The 26,482-nt window shown below is 37.5% G+C and overlaps 1 protein-coding gene across 2 annotated transcripts; it reads left to right on the forward strand.

The window, feature by feature from the left end:
- The first annotated feature begins 2,971 nt into the window (after nucleotides 1-2,971).
- cdh26.1 (cadherin 26, tandem duplicate 1) lies at nucleotides 2,972-26,379 on the forward strand. 2 transcript variants are annotated; one of them, XM_064298504.1, is made up of 20 exons: nucleotides 2,972-3,161; nucleotides 4,743-4,786; nucleotides 8,841-8,903; nucleotides 9,008-9,100; nucleotides 9,198-9,353; nucleotides 9,745-9,892; nucleotides 11,416-11,588; nucleotides 13,321-13,449; nucleotides 14,890-15,075; nucleotides 16,372-16,646; nucleotides 16,931-17,073; nucleotides 17,931-18,158; nucleotides 19,546-19,767; nucleotides 19,949-20,073; nucleotides 20,257-20,331; nucleotides 21,136-21,231; nucleotides 21,619-21,678; nucleotides 22,099-22,161; nucleotides 23,316-23,540; nucleotides 25,760-26,379. In XM_064298504.1, exons 1-19 carry the CDS (start codon nucleotides 3,116-3,118, stop codon nucleotides 23,532-23,534), a joined length of 2,544 nt encoding a protein of 847 aa, XP_064154574.1. In that variant the 5' UTR covers nucleotides 2,972-3,115; the 3' UTR covers nucleotides 23,535-23,540; nucleotides 25,760-26,379. The 2 variants fall into 2 exon arrangements, with proteins under 2 accessions (XP_064154574.1, XP_064154573.1); XM_064298503.1 differs by lacking the exon at nucleotides 25,760-26,379 and having other exon boundaries at nucleotides 23,316-23,879.
- The last annotated feature ends 103 nt before the right edge of the window (nucleotides 26,380-26,482 follow it).

Below are 26,482 nucleotides of genomic sequence, written 5' to 3' on the forward strand. Positions count from 1 at the left end.
TCTACTGCACATCTGGCAGCAGCATAATGGTTTGAGGCTCATTTGATACCTTGGACCCTTGATGACTTAAAGCCATTTAGCCAACAAATAACCTTTGTGAACCATTTTAACCCCAGCTGGCCTAGTTCCCATCTTCTTTTAGCAATGAACATAGAGCTTGCTTTAAACTCCTGCAACACTTCCAGAATATGATGCCTGTGAGTCAGATCCATTCTTGCGCCTTAAATATTCAAATTTTAACTAACAATAGACCACATAAACATCATGCTCTTGCATGTGGAAATCAAGCTATTTTAATTGCAGTTCTGACTTCAAATCTGATGCCAGCAAACAATAGCAACACCATCTCCCTCTTTCACAGCATGTATCTACCTATACAGAAATGTGATGACTATTTGCAACAGTTTAGTCAAATAACAGGGTAACAGCTTATATGTTCTAACGAGTTCTAACAAACTTGTGGTGTCCCAGGCATTGTATAGCAGTTGTGAGGCTCCAGACCTGCCATGTGATATTTTGTGCCTTTTTATTTATTTATTTATTTATATACAACATACACAGTTTGTAGCCAGCTGTCTGGACCTGGCACATATCATGCAAAATATTTTTTATACGTAAACAAATGTATATTTCCAATATACATTTGTTTACATGCTCCCTCCACCATACAGCAGTCTATCAAACATTCTATAAATCTACACCGAAGAGTAAAAAAAGTACAGATGGGGTGAGAATTAAACTTGCTTGTCTGAGAACCTAAATGTCAGGACCTGATATGACTTGTACTGCATGGATTGTACTGCTCACAATACTAGTCTGTGAGGATTAAGGGTGTCACATTTATCAAACTGTGGGGAAAAATGCAGTGATGGCTTTTGAAACCTATGAACACAGAAGGCAAAGAACATGAAGTACCTTCAAATTAATAATAGCTCTTAATTTGGTTCTCATGACTGCACATGTGCATCTCACTGAACTATAGAATCTAACATGTGTATGTGGTACACAGTTATTTGAAGATGTTCCCATTAAAACTAGTTTTTCCCAGTGCTGTTAGGTTGAAAACTACAGTAGCGGTCTGATACTGTGTTGACAGGGAGTCAGCACGGTTTGATAAAAACACGATGGCAGTTCCTAAAGATTCTACTGGATCAGCATTATGTAAACCTTAAGTTGGTGTCTTTGATGGTGTGGTGCAGTGGGCGCTGACTAAAGATCTTGGAACACCATTAGAAAGTGAACTGGTCATGTTATGATTGTGTCTTTACTTGATGACTTGGGATTTTCCTTTGATCCTTGGGTATCGAAGAGGAAAAGTGGAATAGTTCGAGGAGACTCCTCAACATGGTCTCCTACATGTCATTCACGTATAGCCATTCCACTGTACACACATTGTGGACCACTGTATAATAAACTGCATTCACTTTTGCCTGGTATTTCTCTTTGACTCTTACCACTGCACACCTAGTATGCTTAAGGTTCTAACATACACAATTGTATCTATGCTGGTTGCACACGCCAGAGGCACATCCACTTCCACCAAGATAGATAGCGATCCATATAGAGTCACACTACTGGAAGATCATTTGCAGCCTCCTTCTACGTGCAGAGCACAGAGGAAAGGTTAAAACATTATTTTGGAGTCAGATAACTGAGATATTAAATTGATCCCGTTCCAGTACCACCAGGTAAGACAACACACATTCCTTGCATGAGATGTCTGCCAGACGTGCAGATCATGTCCATATTGCGTCGGTTGGTCCAGGACCATATCTGTATGTCTGCTCGACGTGCAAATCAGGTTCAGTGTCTGGACGTCTGACTATGACCTCTCTTGGATGTAGACGTGCAGTTTAATATTTTAACGTCTGGCTAGGAGATTTTTTGTACGTCTATGGACGTGTAAGACAGGTTTAGTATCTGGACGTCTGACTATGACCCCTCTTGGACGTAGACGTGCAGTTCAATATTTGAACGTCTGGCTAGGAGATTTTTTTGGTCTGTGGACGTGCAAGACAGCAACATACTTATTGTTATTATCAGAGAGACAGAGAGAGCGCGCAAGAGAGAGTGTGTGTGTTTTTTATCAATCAAAAACCTAAATAACAGCATTTAAATAGCTTACACTGTAAAGCATTTGGTAGAAGGTAAATGCCTACCGCACAATAAATCATATCTAAACTATCTAAATATAGTAAGTAATATAATGCCCAATAAAATGCACATTACTTTGTCTTACAGAGACAAACAGAACTAGCACATGTCTACAGAAACATAAGTTATGATTTAATAGGCGTAATGTAGAGGTTTAACCGCTCACCTACTGCCGCAGAGAGCCGGGTTCAATCCCCAGCAGCGGTACCCTCCCCAGCCCGACAGAGAATAGCACATCAACCAGGATCTTAATACACACTGGGGATTGGTTTAACGAGAAAATACACACAGGGAATTGGTATAACGAGAAAATGGCAGAATTTTTTATTTTTATTTTTTATTTTCAACCTTGTACAGAGGTCCTATGGACGTGAACATTGGACGTTCAGAATACGTCATAAAAAGATGTCATAAAAACTTTAATTCCGGCTCTTCAGGGGACCTCTTTTCAACGTGCGACTAAGCCGTTCAAAAGACGTCTTTTGGACGTATCTTTGCCCAGTGGGTATCCTTCACAATGTGCTGCAAACTAGGGCTGCCACACTTTATTGCCATGTAAACAAAATCCCTTCCAGAATGACTATGGCTGAGCTCAACTGTGTAATGTTACACGGATTGAACCCTCTCTGATTGAACCGTGGCGAGCAAATGCAAGTGGTCTTAAAGCAAGACCATTGGGGCCTCATTCACCAATATCTTCCTAAGTTTTTTCTTGAATTTGTTCTTAAGAAAGGTCCTAAGAAAAGTCCACGTTAAAATCACGACGTGTTCTTAAACTACAGAATTGTTCGCACGTGTTCTTAAAAATGATGAATCCCATTGTCCTCATAAATGGAAAGCGCGTGCCAGTTGTTCCTAATTAGCATAGGTAAACGCCCCGCCAATCCCCATAAAAGGGCATGAGACTGCAGGGCCGTGTGCACACAGAAATCGAAAAGAAAAGTTGAGAGCGAAGTCAATAATGCCCAAACAAAAATCTAAAGACGGTGGAGCACCGGACTCCAAACGTAAGAAAAAGTTCAGTAGTTCTGAAGTGGAAGTATTGCTACAGGAAGTAAACCGCAAACGACCAGTCATATTTAGTAGCGTCAGTAGTAGATATAAAATAACACAAAAAAGATGCATGGGATGCTATTAGCTACTCGTCCACTGAATGATGTGTCCCGAGAAGGGCGCACAACTGATGAAGTAAAAAAAATGGTTTGATGTCAAATATGAGGCAAAAAAAAAAAAAAAAAAATGCTGGTGGGAGTGGGCGCAAGGAATGCGTGTTATACATTCAAACGACAAAGCACTTCTCGTCACATTAATACTGCTAACTAAATCAACCGGCAGTAAACTGCGTCGGAGTAAACCCGTCCCTGCACAAAAAAATGTATTCACCCCCTCTGATGGCGTCACCCGGTGCGGTCCGCACCCCAATAGCGACGCCTCTGAATAAGTGTTCTCTTCGTCAACATGCCCATGTGTTTAAAAAGTGTTACTTAAGTGCTTAGTTTGCATTCAAAATTTAAACATTTGCTTTTTCAGTATAGACCAAACATTGCATAATTGAAACCCCCCAAAATAAAAGGACACTACAATGGTTTGATTTTTTATCATTTATTTACAGATGAACACCTTAATGCTTTGTAAAATAATGAAAATAATAAAAAAATATTATAAATGATAAAAATATTGTAAATCCTATAATATTATACAACTGTAGAATTGAAGAAAACGCAATAACCAATTATTTTGCACAAACTTACAGCACTCAAATGTGCCTAAGTGTGCTCTAGAGTGTGGGTAGATTCTGTTCTTACCTAAGAACAAATCCCAAATAAGAAAAATTCTGACATTCACCAATGTTTCGTGAAAACTGCGTAAGTGGGTTTTAAGAAGAAAATTCTTCTTAAGAACGGTTGGTGAATGAGGGCCATTGTTGTTACATTGTCAACTGCTTTTATAAAAGTGGTAGTTGTGTTTTGTTCCAGTGATCTAGTGACTTCTAGTGAAATATTTTACGAAAGACATATGGCGATAACACACGAACAACACGCAAACTACGTATTTAAAAAAAAATCTATTTAGTAAACTCATATTTTATTGATCGGTAGTTGATCCGTTTCCACGACGGCAGCGCTTGGACTTCTGTGGCTGTTACCCAGGGGCTCGCTGCCTGTTTAAAAGTCACGTCCAGTAAAAGGCGTTGCACAATTTTAAATTGCTCTCAAAACGAAATGAAGGAACAAAATCGTGTTTCCTCCATTTCGAAATGAAATAAATAGAAAACATTGGGGGAAAATGAAGCACACGATATCTTTCCCATGCTGTCACTCACTGTGATTAAACATAGTCTATAGTAAGTGCCTAGCGAAAAGGATGGGCTGTTCGTCTGAAAATGAGAACTTCCTGGATAGCTTCCAGGCGATTTGTTGCCGTACTAGTCGAGCTGTCAGCACCCCCAATTTTATAGCACTGGAGAGGAAGACGTACTTGTAATTCACGTGTGGAAACGGAGTATACAACAGCTTTGGGAGTTTTTCATGCTATCGATATTTTCCCTCCACACTGGCACCGTCACATCTGCCTTTGACTCACTGAAGACGCAGAGCTTAACATGAAGCGCTACATCTTTTTACTTCTAACTGTAAGTTCCAGTCCTATATACGGTGGAATAACTGATGTTCTGATGGAAAATGTTCTCTCAATAATAATTCTAAAGTTAGAATGTCTTGTCTTAATATTTAACATTCACTGTTTTCAGTTAATTTATATATTTGTGGATCCAACATATAGTATGCATTTCGGCAAAGAAAATGCTTATTCGTATATCTCCCAGTAGTTGAATACTCTGAAATGAAATTTTAGAAATAAGTTAATGTAATACAAATGTTTGTGTATGTTAACTGTAATGTAATGTAATGCTTATGTTATCTAGATGATCATAAAGGCTATGGTTTATCCTTTTGAAAATTCCCACCTTTCCCCTTATTGAATAGTCATTCTTTGGAGAAAAAAATTGGTTTCTGGTTTTTATCTGGATATCAAAGCACCACCCCTCATGATACGTGGTTGAGTAAAAAAAAAAAAAAGTGGTCATTGTAATTTAAAAATAAGCTTAATGTGGCTGCCATTTATCTACATTTTCTGCAAGTGCAATAAAGCAGCAGGAGTACTGCTGAGGCAGAATTTCATAATCTTTCTTAGAAGTGGGGGCCTGCTGCTACAGCAGGCCTATAGTGATCAAATAAAGAGGTATATGTAGTTTCCACGGAAGACCACACCTATTTAATGAGAAATTTATATTCCGGAATATATATTTTTTTAAATTTCAAGTGAAAGGGACTGAACAAAAAAAAAAAAGAAAGAAAAATGTGAATAGCAGACTATTGTTAAAGTATTGCTTTAACTGAAGTAAAACACTTTCAGTGAAAAATAAAAGATAAATATGTGTAGCTATATATATAGCTGAGTCATGAAACACCTTTAAAAAGAGCCTCTTGAAGCCTTTGAGACTGCTCAAGTCAGCTAGAAGTCCTGTCTGAGAATGACTTCCACAGTTCTAGTTAATAATAATAATAATAATGAAATTTATTTATATTGTGTCTTTCCAGAGCCCAAGGTCACTTACCAAAGATAAAAGGGTAAAAAACAGCAAGTAAAGTAAAGTACAGTGTACAGCAAGTACAGTGGATTTCTCTAGTAAGCTCCTAAAAAGGTGCAAGTAGAGTCAACGTGTTTTACCTTTAATGTGGATTACTTTATAAGGTCATTTAGAAAATCCAAATCCTGAACACTAATAATTTGCACTAGCTAATTATTCATCAGACTATTACGAGGACATTGTCGAGCCTCTTCACTTTGATGGCCTACTGTATTTATTTGAATTGGAATACACAGGCAAAGAGCTAAATTAAATTTGTGTGCACACAGAATAGTTTACGGTCAATTCTGCAAGTTTAGACATAATTATTTTTAATTTCAACTAATATATTTCAACATTCACATCAAATTTCACTTCCCAATAACAGGTTTAGATAAACTTAACTTGCTTGAAGGTACATTGAACCTGTTGCCTATCTTGATATGCCCCATCAAGGTCGTAGTGAAGCTACTGGCACTGAAAAACAAGTCTAAAAAGCCAAAACTTGACAAGGAAGCAGTCACGTAAAATACTATAAGAACCGATAGGATTGATGAAAAATGTTATGAAAATTAGACCCAGGTTGAAAAAAACAGACCTTTAATGTCTGCTGCCTTCACACGCTTTGTATTGTTTCCAGGCAACTGACATTTTTGAAAAGAAATAGCAGCAGCATTCCAATGCGGCAAAGGCATGAACCTGACAGTCACCAATCGCATGTTATGGAGCAAAAACCGGCCAGTTCCGATCCATCAATCAGTGCAGCCCTAGCAAAAACGCAAGTAAAAGTAAAAGTAACTGGGTTTGCAGCAGGATAGCTAAGACATCATTTCAGCTGTAAGAAAGTTGTAAACTATGTTTGAAAGCTATGAGAATGAGCTTCAAAAAGATGACACTGTTAGGTTACTGTAGTGCATACAGGGTTTCCAAGCAGGGTCAAAAGTCACAATGGGAAGGTCTTAGAGAGGGTCAATTTTTCAGGTAGTAACTTGCTTTGAGGTTATTTACTATGCACTGAAATATCTAATTGAGGTGATTCTTTCACTTTTTGTAAGGTAAGAAGTTGCTTTTTTATTAGAAAAATACTTTTTTTGTTTGAAATCTTATTTACATGCATAGAAATGCTTGTTTTCAAATGCTCTTGAAAACACTTTCAGCTCAATGGAAATAACACATAATGAATAATGACTTTTGCTAGCCTGTATACAAAGAGCAGTTAGATTGCTTAGGGATAAGAGGGGGATTTTAGCAATATCAATACCATCACTATAGTATTAGCAGTTGTTTGAGTTGTTGCAGACAGTTTTTGGATTATAAAATACCATAATTATCAACCTATAACTGTATATAGTTTAAATTTACTGACTTATCAAAAAATTATAACAAGACTATTAATCATTCACATATTTGTCTTCATATTTTCTGAAGCAGTAAGCTTAGCTAGTGCCCATTTACTAAAGTAAAATAATGAAAATGAAACAGGTCCTGCTTTTATTGCTGACTTATAATGCAGTTCTTTGGTCTAGGGGTTTAAAACAGCTTAGTGCACTGCAATCTACCCAACTCAGCTTATCCAAAATTATCACAATGTGATGGAAAAAGGAAAAAAATACAGAAATAAAACAAGTTAATGAATAAAATAAATGCATAAGATATGTGTGCAAACCCGTATTGAATCTTTTGCCAGAGTTTCTACTGAAAACAACATAAAATGTCAATGGGACAACAAAATCAAATCTTTAGTTTGGTATACTAGAGGTAGATGAGGCGGTACCTGGTATATGAGAAAAATCAGATATAAAAATAGCCATATACGCAGAGTTACACAATAGAATATCAGTTAGAAATGTTCACTACAATTAACATACCAGTTCTTGTTTTGGTGACATTGTTTATTAGACATACCCAAGGAAGACCACCATTAGATAATTTCAAAAGAATGAGGATTCATGTGTTTTGAGTAGGTGGGAGTGTAAAAGGATAAGACAGGTGTGGCAGTGAGCAGATTACACTGGGTGGTAACTGAATTGTGGAGAGAGAAAGAGCAAGAAAGAGAGGTAGGAGTTGACAAGAATGCATGTTTCTTTGGGCTTTAGTAAGACAAGTCAGCAATGTGACTGTCAGACTCACTGGTAACTGAACAAAGAGGTCTGTTGAAATGGTAGACTTGGGGGGGAGGGGGCGGGGGGACTGGTTTCTGGCGCCAGATAGATTACTTGGCTTTTCAATCCTACACACCTTATTATTCTATGCTCTATACAACTTTTTCTTCTATGCCTTTTAACCACACGAGTGCCATTATAGTTATGAAAACCTACAGAAACCCAGCTGCCAAGCTCTACTTGAACTTCTCAGAATACCCTGTCTTTTGAATTCTATAAAAGGAACACATGGATGTAGTTTTTCCTTACTCCTGTGTCTCTGCAGCAATGCCTTTCTAATAAGGCTGTAGATTTAACATATCCTGACTATTACAGATATTTTTCTCACCCTATTCTCACCCAAAGCCTGCTTATCCAGTAGCCTAACTCATCCTTTCAGCAACCACATGATCAGGTTTCTAAAAGAAACTAGCCTCCTTACACATACGATGCTGGTGACATACAGGCTAAAACCATTATAAGACAAATGCATGAACACACATGTTAAAGCCACAAATCAATTAACTACTATTAACATAAAGTGGGTGACCTCAATGCAAAAATACATTTGCTCTGAAATATGGTATATTTATATTCATATTTATTTAAAAAATATTTAAAATGTATTTAAAATTAATGTAAATAAATGTATTCAAATTTATTTACTCACAAATTGGGTATTTATAAACATCAATTACATCAACAAAAAACTGCAGAATTCCTCCATATCATTGCTAAGGATGTCATTGTGTCCTTTTGTGATATTTCATTTAAAGGCAGTAATACTAAAGTAAAAAATCAAGCACTTAGGGGGAAAAACAAGCATAAAAATTGGCTGATGCATAATGACAGGAAATAGCAGTCACATAAATATGGTCCACAAGATTTCTATAATCGTGCACTTTCTTTGTCATCAGTTGTCTGTCACTGTGGCTTTGGAGTACAGGAATGACACATGGAGTCCTCACAGGGAAAAGAGGGTTTGTAAACTGTCATTTACAAATATATATTTGGTAAACAAATCCAGTCAATGTTTTAATAAATCAGTGCCAAATTCTCAAGATTGCTTCTACTCTTCTTAAAGGAGTTGTTGAGGCGCACAAAAAGAAGGTGGGTTTTGTCAACCATTGAAATCATAGAAGAAGAGAAACCGCCTTACCCCAAACTTGCCACAAAAGTAAGCACAATGTTCTGATATCTAAAATCCTGTGTTTAATTCCTTTCAATCAGGATTCAATTGATGTAATAGCCACGCCCCCCCCTCTTTTCCACAGCTGTTCAATGATCAAGAACATGATTACGATCTTGTATACTCAATCAGTGGTCATGGAGTTGATGAAGACCCGCTGGGGGTTTTCACCATTAATTCAGAAACTGGAGAAGTCTTTGCTCACAAGCCCGTCGATCGTGAGGAGTATCCTATTTTCCATGTGAGCATCTTGGTACCAGTTATGGTATCTGCTTTGTTTTTAAACCAACCATGTACTGTATGTTGGAGTGTGTATTCAGCAGAGGCTTTGAGATTTTCTTTGTTAAAAAGAAATGTGTTATGTAAAACATGGCATGCTGAGGGTTGCTCTTTGATAATTGTATTTCTAATAGTGAAATTTCAGAAAATTTGACCATAGCTTGCCATTTTCAGCATTTTTCAACCTGTATAAATATGTGCAATATTTAAACAATTAAAGCTTGTGTAATGCTGTGCTATGCAAATAGATATTGCAGTCATAAAAAACAAAAGATTAAAGTGTTGCTGCAAAATGATTTAACCATGATACATATTTTGTAATTTAAAATGTTGTTTTTCCTTTAAATCAACAGATCAAGTTTAATGTCCTTGACAAGAGAACTGGGAAGGTGGTTGACCGTCAACTTTCCTTTGATGTGGAAGTAATAGATATAAATGACAATGCTCCACTGTTTGATGAACCTCTGAAAAAAGTAGTTATCAATGAAAACCAGGAAGAAGGTGAGAAATTAGGTTTTTCTACTTTAGTTTTGAAACTAGACATATCTGACATTAAGGGAAAGCATTTCCTAAAAATGAATGTAAAAAAATAAGAAAAAACTCTTTCCATTTGAATTTCTCCATCTAGGAGGAACTTCAATGGCTATGTCAATGCTCTTGTGCCCAACTGGGGGGAAAAAAAACGCTTTTCCATAATTGCAGCCAGCTGCAATAAATTGGAGGGAATTCATATACGCATTTATCTGCATATTCTCCTCACAATTTTGATGGTCCCAAAAATCCCTAATTAAAGCTAATCCACAAAAGTCAGTGGCTTTTGCTTTTATCACATTTCATGTACACTAAATGCATGTGCATGATTTTAGGAGATTAGATTGGAGATGTATTGCATGTGATGATGTTTCCTCATTCATTTTACCTTCTTCAAATGATTTGTAAATCTGTCTGTAAGTATGGAGCTGTCATTTTGAAAATATATGAAAGTTGAAAATATGGAAATGTTGACCATCATCCAAACAGTGGCCATTACATTTTACACATCAGACAATGATAATGGGTATTGCTGTCATGTTGTGTTTTTGTCACTTTGCAGGCTGACTATAAAGGCAATTTTGTATACTTTAGGTTTGTAGCCTGGCTGCTTTTAAGTTATTTCCCTTATCGAAGATAATGGCTTTTCAATGAACTGTGGTAGTTTGAGACAAGGAATCATGTCGGCTATGCTAATACAGGGGTGGAAAGTCCAGGGGTCAGAAAGTAAAGGTTGTGGTGTGTGTTTCTTCCTTCTATTAACTCAGCCAGCTGATTTCACTAATTAGCTCTACCTCCCGGCTGAAGAATGTGCTAAGTAGCAAATTCAGTTGATTGGATACTGGGAAGGGCTTTCACTTTCTAAACCTGGATTTGCACCTCTGTCAGGAAGTGTCAGAATTTATTTAGCAGTCAATAACAAGCTTCTCATTGTATCTAGGCTACTAGCAAGACAGTAATTGAAAAACAAATTATGTACTTTGCTTCTATTTTAAAATTTTCTATTTTGAAATTTCAAGTCATAGTTTTGTTTGAGCCATGAAGTCCATACAAAATCACAGGTTTACTATCATCCAAATCTGTCTTATTGCAGTTGTTCTCAAACTTGGTCAAGGGGGGGCCCTGTTTATGCTGGGATTTGTTACAGCCACTTTCTTGCTCATTTAAGGTTGTTGAATGCATGTGCTCAGTTTTTTATATATTTTTTCCTTGAACTTATTAATACAATGTAGGTTTGGCTCATTATCATTCCTGTTGTCTTTGAATTCATTATCTACCAAGCTGTTGGATTTAGTGGTCAGGTGTCAACTTTCAGTCTTTCATTTCATATAATTGTTTGCAATATAGCACAATATGCACAATGTGAGCATGGGACTTTTATTCTTCATTGCATGCATAGCTATGTCTGACATTGTCTCTTAAGATGGTAAATAATCCAACAAGTGACCAACAAATTAACCAGATCTGCCTCATTTTTTGTCTCTTCAAAATAGGTTTGCTGCCCATCAGCCTGTCAGCCACTGATCGGGATGAGGAACATACGGATAATTCTAAAATAACAATGAGTATAGTTAGTCAGGAACCAGCATACCCAAAGTTTGGGCTGACCGAAATAAAATTCTCACGAAATAAACAACTGAATTTAGTGGGCTGCTTTGATTATGATGTAAGTTCACTTTGCTGTTACTGAATGTGCATTCATTGCATAATCTAAGATGCCTAATGCTCCTGCATTGCAGTCACTATCATAAACCCCATGCAACTTAATAAAGAACAGGATCAGAATATTTCTACAATTTGGTGGACTGAACTACACTAAATTAGTGTCAATATTGCATACTGACAGCTAATGGTCAGGGGCATCTACTGCCAAAACCAAATTTACATCAGCAAGTACATAGAGGATACAATGCACTTAAGTGACATGCATTTTAAGTACCAGGGAATCTTTTATACAACATTTGAGAAGTTATATTAGAACATAACTATTATGATAGAGGAATATATGTCAACAGTACAGGCCAAGAGTATTAGGCCACTGATGATAAAAAAAATAAAAACTTTAGGTAGAGAAGAATTTATTTAATTTATGCACATTTATTGAATAACAAGCCAAAGTACATACTTTTCCCCCTCAATTTCTACCTACAATGACATAAAAAGATGAGGTTTAATTAAAAATAATCTTACACATGACTTTCCTCAAAATAGCCTCCTTTGGCTTTAATTACAATTAAACAAATTATTGGACGTGGGAGGTGGGGGTGGGAGGGAAGTGGAGGGGTGGTTAAAATTACTGAAATCTTGTCTACCTTAAGTTTTTTTTAAACCACAGTTAGCCCAAAATCATTGGCCTGTAGTGTGAGTAAAATAGGCCCTAAAGTTGAAGAAATATGGCAAAGAAGAAGTTAAGCTTATATGTTTAGGGCCAAACATATTGCAGACTTGTAAAACCAGAAACTGTAGCCTACGTAAGTTCCCACACAGTTCATAAAGTTTTTAAATATAAATGAATTTTTTTTGGAATGAATACCTCCCAGTCCAGGGCAAACATCTGGGATGTTGAGAATAGTATAGAATCCTGGTAGAGTGAACTACATAATTTCTCATTTTGTAAAAGAACCACATAAGTAGGAAGGGTTGACTTTGGATTGCCTTCAAAATAAAACATTAAATCTGTCCACAGGCAAAACATGAGGGCCAGTCTTCTTGCTTATATAATGTACTTTGATGAGTTAGACAGAATGAGTTTTTGAAGAATCTAAGAGCGCCATTTTAAACAGTGCATAACAAGTGAATGGAAAAACCTTTATTTCTCAAGATAAAATCCTAGATCCAATTTTTTTCCCCATAATATTTAATTGTGATTCCCATAAATTGTGAACACCAAGGGTTGAGCCTTGTGGTATACCTTTGGTAAAAGTTAGAATATCAAACATTGCACCAACATGTTATACACAATTTAACAGTCATTTTTGAACCAGACAGATCTGTGTAATAATCTCATATGCATCACTCTCACATAATATGAAGCTACATATTATGCATGGTCAACTCTGTTAAAAGATCAATAAAACGCATGAAACACTGTGGTATTTAGCATTGAGAGTATGTATGATGTAATATACAACCATCATAGCTGCTATAGTGGTACTGTGCTGTTTTACAAAACCAGACAGAGGCTTGTTTAAAAATATTATATAAAAACTTGATTGATTAATAACCAGTGTGTCAGAGATCGGCAGGTGCATGAAGTTAAGTAGTGAATAATAACTGTGATTAATCTTTAATAAATAAATCAATCAATAAATAGACAGAAGTACAATGAGAGATCCATAGGCATGCCTTCAAAGTCTTAAGGAATTGTGTGGATGTGATATTTTGTCCTGTTTCCATAGAAAGTGAAGGAATACAAAGTCCTTGTTAAAGCACAAGACCACGGAACACCAGTATTGTCTTCAACTGGAACTGTCTTAATCAGTATTCAAGATTCCAACACTCACCCGCCAGTTTTTAAAAAAGCAAAGGTGAGATTGTGTCACTTTTACTATGGTACTTGTTGGTGACTATTTATTATTGTGCTTTTTATATAATGATACTTCTTATATTTTGGTTCTGATCGCGCTACAGAACGTGAATCTTTCCGTACTGATGCACATAATTTCCATTTCAACATTGCTTAATTTATATTATGTATTTGATCATTTTAATAAAAAAGAAATAAACATGAGCATATCAGTTCATTCTTAAACCTATGATGAACATCTTCTATCCTCATCCTGGCCACCCCAGTAAAAGTCCATTCATTGTGAACAAGTTTTGTCTGCTGGATCTACAATAAATAACATAACATAATGATGAGAACAGGCCATTCAGCGCAACAATGCTTGCCTCTACTATGTCACCTGGCAGGCTATTGCGCACATTGACTACTCTCTGCATGAAAAATTCTTCCTGATGTCTGTACAGAATTTACCTTTTGCTAATTTTCATTTATGTCCCCTCATTCTACTAACAGAACTTAACCTGAAGAATCTCTTGTAGTTTGTTGATCCCCTTTATGAATTTGAAAGCCTCAATCAAATCACCCCTGAGTCTCCTAAACTTGAAGAGATTAAGCATCTTTAGTCTTTCCTCATAGCTTTAAGCTTTCATACCAGGAATCAATTTGGTTGCCCTTCTTTTAACCTTTTCCAGAGCCTCTATATCTTCCTTGTAGTACAGTCCCCAGAACTGCACACAATACTCCAAGTGTGGTCTAACAAATGTGTTGTATAAAGTATAACTTCCTTGGATTTATACTCAATACTTTTGGCTGTATATCCCAGCATACCTGAAAGGCTTTGATCAACCATTACAACCATTACTAAGTCTTTTTCAAATTGAGCACATTCTAATTGTATTCCTCCCAGTAATCCTGCCTAATGTTTTTATTTCCCACATGCAAAACATTTGGCTATATTGAATTTCATTTGCCAGGTTTATGCCCATTTCTGGATTTGTTAAATAGAAAATAAAAAAATGCTAAATAAACTTCCAAAAGCCTAGTTCTCATTTACTGAATACCATAACTGAAGGCAAGTCCGATTTTAACCAATCACATACCGGGGGTGGGAGTGGAGGTTGTCGCAGATCAGGGAACCAGCGCCAGAGCAATAGCATTGAAGAAGCTATTTGTGCCCTCAATACTGCACAATTAAAATGTCTTTAAGAAAAAAAGTTTAAAACCAGAATTGTGTGGCCCACGGATGGTTGCAGCCCTAAACGACTGCACAGAGCGTTTATGCCAGCAACCAGCTCTGCCCAAACTGTATAAAACAGTGCTGATGATGGTTATCAAGCAACTCCTTTTGTCTGCTGACTGTGTGTGTTGAGAAAATGAAAATAAGTTGTGTAAGTAATAAAACTTGCCTGATACTATGATTTCTTAACAAAGACATACTAAACAGAACTGTTTTTACCCACAGCATGAGGTGGAAGTGATGGAGATGTCCGAAAACAAAGTTCTTTTGAGATTGGCAGTGACGGATAAAGATACACCAAATACACCTGGATGGAGGGCCAAATATACAATTCTCAAGGGCAATGAAGCTGGACACTACATGATCGAGACAGACCCAAAGACCAATGAAGGAATCCTAACAATAATTAAGGTTAGCCTCTGCGCCATTGGGGAGTTTGTTGTGGTCACTGTAGATTTCTGAAGAATGGTACATAACATTACGGTATCCTATATCCTGGTGTCCACTGCCAACAATCTTGGTGTAGTCCTGAATAACAGACTGTCTTTCACTGAGCATATTGCAACAGTAACTGAGCTGCCAATTTTGTCAGCAAAACCCACAAAATTCTCCTGACTACATATGCTATGCAGCTTATTATTCAGGCCTTTGTGCTGTCATGCCTGGGCTACTGCAGCCCTCTCTTTGCTGGCCTCCTGCAGGCCCCTCCAGCTTATTCTGAAAGCTACTGCCCATCTCATCTACACCAGCGAAAATACACACACGACAAGCCTCTCTTCATCTCCCTTCACTGGCTATCAGTGGTGACCTGAAATAAAATATAGGGGTGTCTCCCAATTCATTTCACTTCTCACCTCCTTTCCTCCATCCTTCCACTACCTGTGTCTTACCTGGAAGTATGTTGAGGGAAGGAGGGAAGAGATGAGTATAAGAAAAGAGAGAAGAAAGAGGCTTGAAGATAATTGGGACAGCATATCTGCTTCTCTGTTGTCAAAGTCGATGTCAACTATTGAAGTAGCCCTATCATAACTTTAACTGATACGGAGCCCACAAATAATCCCATAGCCAAATACAGATTTTACACATGGTCGGCCCATTTAAAGCTGCAAAATAGTTCGTAAGTTTCAAGAACAAGTCATTGCATGTAGCCTACAGTATACAAGCAGGTAGCTGACATTGTGGTTTGCATCAAGACACTAGCGACCATGGATCTTTTTTACTAGTGAGTCCTGAGCACAAAGGATAAAGAATATTAACTACGTGAAGGGAGGGCTAAATACATTCAAAAATACATTAAAAACTAAGCCTACAGTGACAAAGCAGGCAGATTCATCAGCACATTCTACATCACTGATCCTTATTATTACTGACCCACGGAAACCAAACACTGAAACTTTCAGTTTGTCCTGGAGATTATTCCAGGACTAATGAGCGTAAAAACTTGAAGTGGTTTTACCGCAGGTCAGTAGAGGAATATATACACAGAGGAAAATAGGTGGTATCTGACAATACTACAATGCTGTTAAAATGTCAATACAAAGTTCAATTATCAAGGGCCTAATGCCATGAGAAGTATACCTGTTTCTTATGTTTATCAGGGCCAAGGGACCTACAGAACAATACAAAAATGATCAATAACGGACCCACATTAATGTTGTCCTTTACCTTTAAAAAAGACATTTATGGAAAGACAATCTTTTTTTTCAGGCAAAAGATTACGAGGTGACGACAAAGAGACACCTGCTAATCGGGGTGGAGAATGAAGAGCCCCTGTTTGTGTGTGGGTCCAAGGGTGCTGATGTGGCCACAGGAGGACCACTGCTGCAAACCGCAGACGTAACCGTCACTGTGATCGATGTCAACGATGCACCTGTGTTCACCAAGGTAGTGACTAAAATATATGAAAAAGAGGAGGAGGAGCCTGGCAAGGTGCTGTACAGACCCACGGTCACCGACGTGGATTCACATCCCAGTAATATCAGGTGTGTTTACACTCTTATTTTATAGGTTTTATGACTGGTTGTTGCTCTTATGAATTACTACATGCTATTGTAAAAGAATTAAAAGACAGAAATCTCAGGTATAGACACATTATAATGTCTAAATACCATGCTTATGTTTCATCAGTTATCATAAAATTTCTTTTCAATGATTATTATTGAAATTTATGTTTAATGATTAATGATTCATTAATGATTTGTCGTATTTTATTGCCTGTAAAGCTGAGGTGTTTCTGAATCTGTTCATCTCTTTCTGGGATGATAAGGTATAAAATAGCCCAGGATTCAGCAAAGTGGATGAACATTGACCCAAAAACCGGGGTTGTCAAATCTGTACAGAAGCTGGATCGTGACTCGTCACATGTCAACAACAGCATTTACACTGTCGTTGTTCATGCTATTGATGATGGTAAGCATCTTAAATGATTTGATGCTCAGCTCAGCTTTTGGTAATACATGCTAATGGAAAAGGTCTCATAGACCAAATAAAAACAACAAAAACACTGTAAAAAAGAGCATACTCATTCATGGGCCATAGCCACTGGCTATTACCTGTCCACTTGGTATCTTGGCCCTCAAAAAATAACTCTGAAATGAGTTTCAGTTGCTATATATCTATACAAATAGTACATGTTTGGTCAATTCTGTTCTAAGCAAAATAATGCTGGCTAACAGGGGGATGAGGCAAAAGCCACAGAAACCCATAAGTGTCTGTGCTAACAGTAACTAGACACTGCACTCTTGGGGCTTACAAAGTGGTCGTTCCTATTTTTAAAAAAAAAACACAAAAAAACAGAACTTGCCAACTGGATCCTGTGTTTTAATGATAGAAGCATACAATATTTATAGTTAATATGTATTGGGCTACCAAATGTGGTGATGTTCATTTATTTATACATGCAGCACAGATGCAGCAAAGCTGTACATGCACGCACTGATATTTTCCCATTTTCTATATATATATATATATATATATATAAATTGCTGACTGATAGGGTTGCCCTGTTTATTCTACCTTTTTGCACAAGTAAAGGCAACACAGATAAATTTAAATAAAAAGCACTTAAATCTCAAGCCAGGACATAATGTACCTACTTTGTAATGAAACTCTACCACAAGAATGCATCTATTGCATCACCACTTAAGACACCCAAACCAGGATGCAAGTAGGAAAAAAGCATGTGTGGAAATACTAGTCAAGCACATATAAGTCAGGGTCAGGCCCTATATCAAAACTACTAAATGGAACGGTGCTTTGACTTACAGGGCAACCACCCATGACTGGTACTGGTACCTTGCTGATCCACCTCAGTGACAGCAATGACAACGCACCTTTCCTGGTGAGCAAGGAGACCTATATGTGCGGGAACAAGGACCAAAGTGTAGAGATCCAAGCACATGATAATGATGAGGCTCCTTTTGGGGGGCCCTTCACGTTCTTGTTGCGGGGTGATACGTCACTGAAGAAACAATGGAAGCTGGACCCTTATATAGGTGAGCAATCAGGTTTCTGGTAGGGAGCACCCTTTTTCTGCTCTAAATACATAGCAACCCAGTGATCAGTCTTAATGCTAGCATAGCATGCAGTCATCCCTGTTACACTTCTGGCCAACAGGCAATATGCCCGAATCTGATATGCTAGATAGTACTGCATTATTAACACTGTGGTGAGTGAGTTTTTTGTAACATCAATGGCACCTTTATAAGCACTACATAATAAATTATATTAATCATCATAAGCATATATAAACTTTATAACCATCATGTAGCAGCTGATTGTAGGGCCTGTGATTGGATATGATTATAATTATGTATAATACGTATAATTATGCTTATCAGAGTCTTATGCTTCATAATCTTGAGTCAGTTTTCATTATCAGTTTTTAAAATTGATCTATGAATTTAGTTCTATGTAGTTCTGTGATCCAGACTACATAGAACTAAAAGGATGAAATAAGCACAGCACAGGCCACTTTTAGAATTTACTGCCTCAAATCAGGCACTCATTAACAGCCTACTTTAAAATAAGGGCTCTCGTTTGCTTTTCATTTGTTCTCTAATGAACCTCTACACTTGATGTTTTAAGAGTTATAGCATAAAGCATAGATACCCATCAGCATAATGTCACAAGTGAAAACCGTATGCTAAGAATGCTAAAATTTACCCTATCAATGTTTACTATTTTATTTATTTTGTATATTTATCATGTAATTCTATTCATGTTCATATTAATTGTATATTTTTTAATGGAACGTGCTGTTTTTGGTATCAGACACAAAACTGAGGCAAAAAAGTGTTGTTGAATAATAATAATCTGGTTAATTGGGTTTTTTTGGCTTGATAATAAAATTCCCACTTGATTTATTTCCAAGGTAACTAGAGAACCTTTTCATCAAGATAGCAACCTTCAGCTTCTTACCTTGCAGTACACGTATTGAAGTTACTGAGATTATAGGAAATATTCCCATCTCTATGCCTAAAAAGCACTGATTTGGTGTTTTTGTTGAATATTTGCTTTGCCATTTGTCTCTCTCATTTTCTCCTGAAAAGAGAAGAAAAGCGAAGAAAGAGGCTTGAAGATAATTGGGACAGCATATCTGCTTCTCTGTTGTCAAAGTCGATGTCAACTATTGAAGTAGCCCTATCATAACTTTAACTGATACGGAAATAAAATCTACTGAATGGCAAATTAAAATACCTGAGGAACATAACACCCCGCTAAAATAATTATGTAATTTAAGAACTCCCTAAGGTAACTTATCTTGGCACGTTTACATCACCACGACACTGGGTTTATTATACAACTATGCTGGGTATATATCCTGACCACTTTGTATTCCTGACCACTTTGATTTCTCCCATTGTTTTCATCCTATGGCAGGAGAGAAGGCCACCCTGGTGAGCATTAAGCCCCTGCCCTTTGGAACCTATACAGTTCCACTCACGATTGAGGACCAGCAGGGAAAATCAGCAGATGAAGACCTGCAGGTAGTGGTTTGTGACTGCGGGTCGGGCAAAGTGTGCAAGGGCCTCAAGGAAAAATCATCAGCGCTGGGAGGAGCGGCCATCGCAACTCTGTTTGCAGGCATTCTGGCATTCCTGCGTGAGTCAGCCCATCATATAATTACATCATTTGTAGTTTGGGCCTTGCCTTTTATCATAGCCTGTATGTTTTAAAATTGCTGAAAGAATGTGCCAGGAGGCAGCGTTAAATAGAGGTGATACTAAGTTTGTCTTGCTTGTTTATGATAAATATGTTTTCAACCCTCTCTCTTTTTTGCCAGTTCTTTTGTGCCTGTGTCTGATTTGTCAGTGCAAAGGAGAGCAACACAAACCCGTGTACCTCCAGGAAGACGGAAACCAAACACTGATCAAATATAATGAAGAGGGTGGCAGCTCCGCATATAAGGTGAGACTAAACTGGTTTTGTCGAACCAAAATAAGTAAATAAATGCCATGGCAACTATTACCATGCAGTTTCGTATTGCTAGATGGGGTGGATGTGCAGAGACAAGGGCAGGACTGGATGCTTTTCAGTGGTGGAGCTGTTGTTACGCCACAAATGCATGAATGTTGATTCTCTTCCCCATAGGATGTACCCCCACATGTCATGTCTCCCATAAGCAGCTATGTGGCCGCAGATGCAGTGAAGCAAGCCAGCATACCGGTAGGTGTAAAGGACACCCATTGGTTACCTGGAGTTACAAAACCACCTAACCTGACTCACTGTAAGATTGCATTACACAGCTTTTATTATAAGTCAAATAATTGTTAAAGGTTTATATTTTTTTATTTTTGTACAACCTCTTATCAGCTTAGTTTTAATATCCTAAAGAGTAGGCTTGATGTCATGTTAAATTAATTTTTTTTTTTAAAACTTGTTTAGTTTTGTCAACAATCATAATTCATGCGACTCAGTATGACTAATGTAGAAACACTGTGCTCAGGGAGGTGCCAAGCCACCACACCTGACATTCTGCACTTACTGTAATGCGCCTCAAGGTTTTATCTGTTGAGTGGGTTGCATGATCTGCATCAGCTTGACAAACAAGATGAACAGAACTGTTTCTGTCACATATGCAGGCATGGTCATCTTCACCGACTTTTGCAACTGCAGTTTCTTTGTCGCATTGTCTCTCTTTTTCTTCCAAGAATGTCATCCTATCGAAACGGGTGAATGTCACAAGTCTGAAAAGTTTAAGGCATTAACCAAAAGAGTTTTACTGAAACCATACCATATTAAGTATGAGGTATTATCCATAAGTATTTTAATGAGCCAGGGCACAATCAAAGTATTAAAGATTTATAGTTGTAACCAGTGTTTATAAATCCCATGTAATTAAAGTCTCAAACTCAATGCCCTGGAGCGAGCGTTCATAACACTTGGAATCCAGTTCTTGAACTGAAGAAGTAAATGAGACGGCTCAGACAGCAGACAGTCATACAGTTACCTTTCTTGTTTGCTCCACAGCTCACCCAGATGTCCCCTGGCTTCCAGCACAGTGAGGCCAATGGGACGCTGAGAAACCAAGGCATGGGAATGCGGATGGACATGGACATGGACATGGTAAGTGCCCTGCATCTGAGATGAAAAGAGGAACAGGATAGGCGTTGAAGCCATATGATTAATTCCTGGATAGATAAACCAAACACCATTTGCACTGTGAGAGCTAACACTGTTTTCTGGTGGGAAGGGGCAAGCATTATGGCTCACCAAACTCTCCCCAACCTTAAAATGCCACCTACTAATCTTTCCTTCCATTGGTATACTACTGGTACGTTGTGGTATACATTTAATTAATATTGTACTTCTGGAGTTTTATGGTCATGTACCTCCACCATTCACTGAGGTAGCCAACCCCAGCAGTGAATAAATGTTTAACAACTAGGGGAAATCAGGGCCAGCAAAGTTGACACACATATTTGAAAGTGTCTGCTTGCTTAATATTTTTAGGGCGCATATGATCTTGGCATGGAGCGTATGGAGGCACAGTGGAATACCAGAAGTACCAAAGTGAGTGCTGCATTCGTGGAAATGTTTATTTTTAGTATTTTTTATTTTTATTTTTAGAGCTGAAGATTCTGTCAGAAATATAATTTATGAATTATTTTAACCCATATGTGCTCAATTGCGCTTAAGGACCACCTGCAGTACCTTTGCAAAACCCTGTTGAAAACTCAGGATATAGAATATTCTGTCCTCATAAAATACTGATATCATATTAGTTAGCGTTCAACTGTTAACACAAAGAGTACTGAAAACAATGAGCGCTGGCTTAGTTTCATCAACAGTTTTCCAGAACCACAACTACTGTAGATGATCCACATCGTTCAGCTTTATCCCTTCTGAGTTTATTAGTACTTTGTGTCAGGTCTGTGTGACTGTTTCCTTGTGTATGGCTCCTTTTTGAGTACTCACTTGTGTTATTTTCAGATCAGCCAAACCCGATCACAAAAACTGATGTCAAGCACGAAAGTCTCAGAACTGATTGAATGGGTAGGTAAACCCCATATGCTGATGCTGTACAATGCAACTCTCCACCAAAACCAGTTCCACCCAAGTATCTTGGCCTTACTGAAAAATTGTTTCCTGTAATTAGTCCCTTGACTCCAGAGGTGGAGTTTTGTTCAGTCCTTATTGTGAACTTGTAGAAAAAACATAGGTAAAAAACATATGGCATTTGAACCTAAATGTAGTTTTTGCTGTAACACAGAAACTCATTTTTTACTGAAAAGCCGTTTAGATTCACATCAAATCATTGGCATTGCTGTGAATGCTTTGAAAAGAATAGTGTTGAGAAACATTATGCTTAACATAGACTCAGTTAGCCAGTTAGCATGTGGCCTTGATTTTGACTTTAAATGACTGAAATCAAATAAAAAGACAGAAAACCAACCACATACATGTATTTATAATAATATTATTTGACTCCAGGCCTTTGTATTTTATACATATTACATTTATATGAGCACACTTAAGTGTAAAAAGAATGCTAAAGCACAGTTGCTTACAAGAGCTATCTTTTTTATTGGCATCCAGAAAAAGCTGAAAATTAAATCTCTGATAAAAACTGTTGGAAAATGTCCCTGAGTCACTATTGTTATATGCATGCAGGGGCAATACGACTTACTGGAATATTTTGCCCTAAAGCATCTTTACTTGCCCAAACAATCACAGAATGAATAGACTAGAAGTTCCAGCTATGCTTCCAGTTTTTTATTTATTTTAATGAATTCAAATTATTCTTTCTTGGAAGTTTCCCCTTGTTTTACCGGTAGGATTAATCTGCTGATTTGAGAAGCAGGTGCTGCTCTAACTCCATCTACAGGCCACCAGTGTATACACAGACTTCCAACTGAGGAATACAGTACTGCATTTTAAAAGCAAAGGTCAGGCTGCATAATGGCAACTTTAGAAAAACCTTAAATCTTCTTAATCTCTACAACACACCCCACAAGCTAGAGCTATTTTAAGACAAGATCAAGCATTGCTTACAGTATTCTTGGAAAGCTTGGTGGTGTTTTATACACTTGTATATCAAGTCATTGTTGAAATGGGACAAAAGTAAACTGAACTCAAATTAAATACAAATATGCACACAAAATCTTTTTGCTTCTTGGTGAGGGAGGTTGTAATCTGTGGTCTTTCAGAGGCTTGGCGATCAGAAGGAGGATCAGCTGGATTTCCCTGGATACCACCCCCAGTTGTATGCCTATGAGGGGACAGGCAGTAGATGCCAGTCCCTGGATCAGCTGTCGCTAAGCAACCGTGGGGATGAACTGGATTTCCTGCAACACCTGGGCCCTAAGTTCAACACACTGGATGGAATTTGCCGCCAGGCAATTGAGGAGAAAAAATTGAAGCTGTAAAGAAAGGTGAAAAAAAGAGCATGGCTTAATTTATCCCCTTCATTGTGTCATGCGGTAAGAGCTCGTTGAAAGAGGGAAATAATCTGCTGGGATTTCTGAAGATGATGCTATGTGTGGTGAATGGTTGTCCAATGTCCTTAAAACCTAAAAGGTTCTCAAGAGCTCCAAAAGACAATAAATGACATGCACTAAAGATGCCTACCATCCTTTTGAGCACTGCTAAAGAAAATAGTTATACGTTAACCTTTTGCTCATGTTTTTTTAAATATGCTCAATGAATAACTGTAATGGAATATATGGTGCATAACTTTTCTGAATCATAAAGATATTTCTGTGTAACTGGCAGCCTCATCTTTGAATTTGCGTCATTCTTCAACTGTATTTCAATGCCAAACTTAGCTGTCAGTGATATGATGTTTCTAAATTTACACAGATTCATGTTCTAGTTGCACAGACCTCCAAGTGAATGAAAGGTGAACTAAAGAATTAATTGTACTTTTTAAAAATGGTACACCCACATCTTGCGCATGCACACATCTGTAGGTTCAAACCACATATTTAGTATATCAATGAGGAAAACAATGAGCCATAATGTAGTAAATAGATGTCTGTTGTGAAGAGGATTCACAGTTTCACATCCTCAACATTTCAAAAGCATCCTTTTGTAAACCATAACCCAGAACATGATAAATAATAGTGCAGTTTTACTGGCTGTCCAACCCTTCATAGCTTTATGTTTTTTTCTGGTAGCTTCATTTACGTAAGCTACTAGCCCAGAAACAGAACAACACACATACATTACATATAATCAGATTATCCTCTGCCTATTCAGCTGGAGCTTCACATGGTGTGTACCTTGCTTAAGGGTAAACAGGAGCACCCCACCTGGAACAAAAACCTGAAACATGCCAAGCTCATGAAGAGATATGTCATATATCTGAGGTTGTGTTTCATATTAGTTGGCCTATCTGTTAAAATATCTGGCTTAATTGTGAAAATTCCTAAATGAAGAATAATATTAGCCAATCATAATAGGTAATGCGCACATTAAAGCTCAAGGTTGGCATTTAAAATGAAGAGATGCTGTTCACATGATTCTCAATCATAACTGAATCACAGGATCAATGTAGACACAGCTTTACCATGGTAAGCATTTTTTCCTGCCTTGCATAAAATGCAGTGTAGATAATAGCTTATTATCAAGCACTATGATATAATGATTTTGATTGTTTTGCACGGTTTGTGTATATAGATATATTATCAATACTATGACAACAGATAACAGGAGCAACATGCTCATATTGTCAGGTGTGCTTTGGGTGGGGTTGGCGAAGGCTATTGATACAGATGGGTTATATTTATTCACAATATGTACTCCCAAGTCTTCTTAATATTTTGCACCAAGTGCAGGTTCATGGTGTTCAGCAATAGACAATACAGGCAGTAATATGTTGGTTTTGCAGAGAAATATCAATGCATTTTATTCCTCACATGACACTGGCTTGAACACACACAGTCTCCAGTAGTTCCTAAATCTGCTACCAGCAACATGATGTATATCTCTCTCTCTCTCTCTCTCTCTCGCTCTCTCTCTGTTTAAGCAGGGCATTATCTTCACAAGTCATACCCTGTTGTTCTTACCAGTTTGTGGGGTGAGGCTATTTTAATAGAATGCCAGCACATTTTCTTATGTCAGGTTACCAAAATTTTCAATGACAGATGGACAGTGTCAGCAATAAACAGGACTTTCAAGAGTTCAGTCAATGCTGGGAATGTTGGTCAGAATTACAAATATGTCATTGTAGAGCATGTGTCTGAAGACCTTTAAGTATTGTGACTAATGGCAAAGTCACTAACTGACATCACATCCAGCCTTATTAACTCTTACCTAACTCATAATCAATATGTTCAATAATACAAGAAAAGTGTCAATTTACAGTCTTTGTTTATTGTTGTTTGGTTGTTTACTTGATAAGGGAACAGAAATAGCTTGCATCTTAAAGTTTGTGATATTTTTTAGAAGTAATCGAGTAAGTTCAAAGCTGTAGAGTATTTCTCTGTAGAGTAGGGTATTTTACTTTCATCAGAAGAAAGGGTCACTGTCAAACGTGTTCATATGTGTGTGTGTGTATGTGTATATATATATATATATATATATATAGTAATGACTCTTGGTCATTAATTTGTCTTGTTCATGTATTAACAGCTCTCTTTCTCCTTCCCAGAGTGTGCATTCAGTGTGTGGGTGTGTCTGTGTGTGTGAGATGAGCTGCATGTGAGGCTTTCTGATTGGATCAGGTGACGGGATTGCTGTTGGCTGATTGGCTACGCCGAGGATTTGAACACCAGCTGACGTCAACCTGTTGGCCCTGCTCTCTTCCATTTCCCAAAGAAGGCTGTTCTGCTGGAGTTTAGAGTTGTATGTGTTAGCTGAGAACTTTCGTGATTAGTAATCGTGTGTTTGAAATAAGAGAGAGTGGCAAAGCGTGTTATGTAACTTTTGAAACTCTCTTAACTCTTCTGTACTTAGAATTAGGAATCAATTGTACACTAAATATTTAAGACTAAGGTAGCAGTCTGTAGCAGTGAGAAGCCCTTGTTCTTTTGGTAAATCATTTTCTCCCATGTTTTTCAGTTAGGAGTTAGGTTAGAGCCTTGTCTTTTTGTTTCAACTTTGTTTTTTTGTTAGGGAAGTTTAGGGTTGGGATTAGTGAATTTATGTTTGTTATTCTGGGCATTGCTCATCTCTGAAGTTTTTAAAATGAACTGCCACCTTGTGAACTTTGATTGCTGGCCTATATGGATTAGTTCATACATACATTATTGAGCTGTCTCATGAGTTTATGGTCCATTGTGACGAAAATAAATCAACAGAATGAAATGGTCTACATTGATATGTCATACATATAACTGGTTAGTCACTCTTAAGTAGTTTTTGCATACAGCTG

Source organism: Anguilla rostrata, chromosome 11 (assembly GCF_018555375.3).
Source record: "Anguilla rostrata isolate EN2019 chromosome 11, ASM1855537v3, whole genome shotgun sequence".
In the NCBI taxonomy this organism is placed as follows: domain Eukaryota; kingdom Metazoa; phylum Chordata; class Actinopteri; order Anguilliformes; family Anguillidae; genus Anguilla; species Anguilla rostrata.